The sequence below is a fragment of the Penaeus japonicus genome, unplaced genomic scaffold, assembly GCF_977035675.1.
Source record: "Penaeus japonicus unplaced genomic scaffold, GWHDUDI00000001_assembly GWHDUDI00000002, whole genome shotgun sequence".
Taxonomy (NCBI): domain Eukaryota; kingdom Metazoa; phylum Arthropoda; class Malacostraca; order Decapoda; family Penaeidae; genus Penaeus; species Penaeus japonicus.
The window spans coordinates 28,865,181-28,867,680 of record NW_028234404.1 but is presented as its reverse complement, the minus strand read 5'-3'; the positions used below and the strand labels follow the sequence as shown (position 1 = coordinate 28,867,680).

General features: G+C 46.6%; 1 protein-coding gene across 2 annotated transcripts in view; it reads right to left on the bottom strand.

Moving 5' to 3' along the window:
* Window positions 1-2,500, bottom strand: part of LOC122264954 (bestrophin-2) — a 52,285-nt gene that overhangs the window by 2,872 nt on the left and 46,913 nt on the right. For both annotated transcript variants that reach the window (XM_043034075.2, XM_043034076.2), the window contains exons 7-8: window positions 1,345-1,578; window positions 366-560 (exon numbers count right to left, since the gene is read on the bottom strand). In XM_043034075.2, coding sequence (XP_042890009.1) covers window positions 366-560; window positions 1,345-1,578 — 429 coding nt within the window. The remainder of the gene's footprint in view (window positions 1-365; window positions 561-1,344; window positions 1,579-2,500) is intronic.

Genomic DNA, 2,500 nt, shown 5'->3' with positions numbered 1-2,500 from the left:
TCAACTCCTACGAGTGGTTCCCAGTGGCGACCTCCGAGCTTGGTAGGATATTCTCGTTACCTCGCTTGCCAAGCTCGTCGCAGGAGAAAAACTACAGCATTAGTTGATCTTCCCTCCCTCCCCCTCTCCTCCTCCCTCCCTCCCTCCCTACCCCTCCACCTCCCTCCCTCCCACTCCCTCCCTCCTCCTCCACCTCCCTCCCCCTCCATCCCCCTCTCCCTCCCACTCCCTCCACCTCCCCCCCTCCCCCTCCACCTCCCCCCCTCCCCCTCCACCTCCCTCCCACTCCATCCCCCTCTCCCTCCCACTCCCTCCCCCTCCCCCCCTCCCCCTCCACCTCCCTCCCACTCCCTCCCACTCCTTACCTTAATCACCGGAGACAGTTTCTCAGGCTTGGTATTCTTCTGGGAGTTGGTCGATCGCTTGCTGTGGGAATTACTCTTGTTGCCTTGGTCGCTGGCGTTGGGGGTGGAGACCAACTGGAAGGAGTTGTTGTCCCAGTAGTTGCTGAGGGTCTCCGGGTAGGTCTTGTGCATCACGTCCACGATCATGTACGAAACCTGCCGGACAAAGGATGGTATGTTGGCACATGGGCGTCGGGCGAGGGGAGAGGCAAAAGCGCCTCTTTGTAACACTGGTGATGTATAGGTTCAGATATCGGAGACTATTCTATTCAAATTGGATTTGGACATAAATACACGTACACGCACATACACACACACACACACACACACACACACACACACACACACACACACACACACACACACACACACACACAAGCACACACACCAACACACACACACACACACACACACACACACACACACACATATATATATATATATATATATATATATATATATATATATATATATATGTATATATGTGTATATATATATATATATATATATATATATATATATATATATATATATATATATATTTATATATATAAATTAATCTATGTAGAGATAGATGGAAAAATAGACTAATACATTTAATAGATTTATGCTACAGGAAAACAGGAAAACAAACGAATTCGTCGATAGCCTTTTCGTTCTATCGCCTATGCCAGCTCTACCACCATCTTCCTTTGCCACATCTCCTCTGATATGGAGTTCGAAGACCACTCTTTGAGGTGGCCCTTGCTGTCGAGGACACCACGAGGTCGTCCGAGGTCATCGTGTGTTTAATCTCCAACGTCATACCCCGTAAAGGTGATAGAGCAAAAAGGTCATCGGCATTTTCCTGTATTTCCCTGTTATCCCCCGTCATTCTTTCATCTACATCATCTACGTATACGGGCGAGCGGGCGTGTGAGAACCAAAGGGATGACGCAACCTCAAAGTGCCGGTCCAGGAAGTCGGAAGTGTCGAAGTCATCGTCATCATCCCCGAAAGGGTTGAGCAGCGACTCGGCCACCTTGAGCCATCCCACGTAGAAGATAAACTGCAACAAGGTGAAAATCGGAATGTAGAAGTCAATCTTGTGTTTGTCGTAGCCTTGGGAGGTGTCGAGGAACTGGCGACCCAGAATGGCGAACCCGAAGTAAGAGTACGTAGCCATGGTCACCACCTGTAAAGGGGCGGAGAGTGAGATCATTAAGGGACACGTACACGGGCGGACGGTTCATGGTTGCTTTCATCCATTCACAACTCGGCTATTGCGTTTACTTTAGACCCTACCCCCCTCTCTTTTCTCTCTCTCTCTCTCTCTCTCTCTCTCTCTCTCTCTCTCTCTCTCTCACACACACACTCACTCTCTCTCTCTCTCTCTCTCTCTCTCTCTCTCTCTCTCTCTCTCTCTCTCTCTCTCTCTCTCTCTCTCTCTCTCTCTCTCTCTCTCTCTCTCTCTCTCTCTCTCTCTCTCTCTCTCTCTCTCTCTCTCTCTCTCTCTCTCTCTCACACACACACACACACACTCACTCTCTCTTAATCTCTCCCTCACTCTCTCTCTCTCTCTCTCTCTCTCTCTCTCTTTCTCATTCGATATTATATCAGGGCATTTTCTCTAATGCAATAAGAAATTTAACTAAATATTAAACAAATCATTAGGAGAAAAATAGTTTTATCCTATGCTTCACATTAATTAAAAACAACATACTTTTCAAAAAATCGAATATGAGATGAATAAGTAAAGATTTACTTGTTATAAGAATGAAAAGGGGATCAAACGCACGGCACAGAGTAAGTATTTCAGTCAAGTTGGTTTCAGGAGAAGCAAAAAATGGAGCTCAGTGAGGACGGTTAATACTTGACAGGCCCTTCTTGCGAGCGAAAGATAATACTTAACGTAAGGTTTTGGGCATGTGTTACTTTTTCAAACATAGTGTTGTATGGCCTGAGTGAGTGATTAAGGTTGAATATTGGAAGACCGGACGGAAAGCACGAGCGTCAACAATATCGGTTAAATTGCCGAGGCAGTATAGTGTTATCCTAAGATCAGAAGAGTGATGCTGGGGATGATTTATGAACAGAGCACCAGCAAGGTCGGGTTA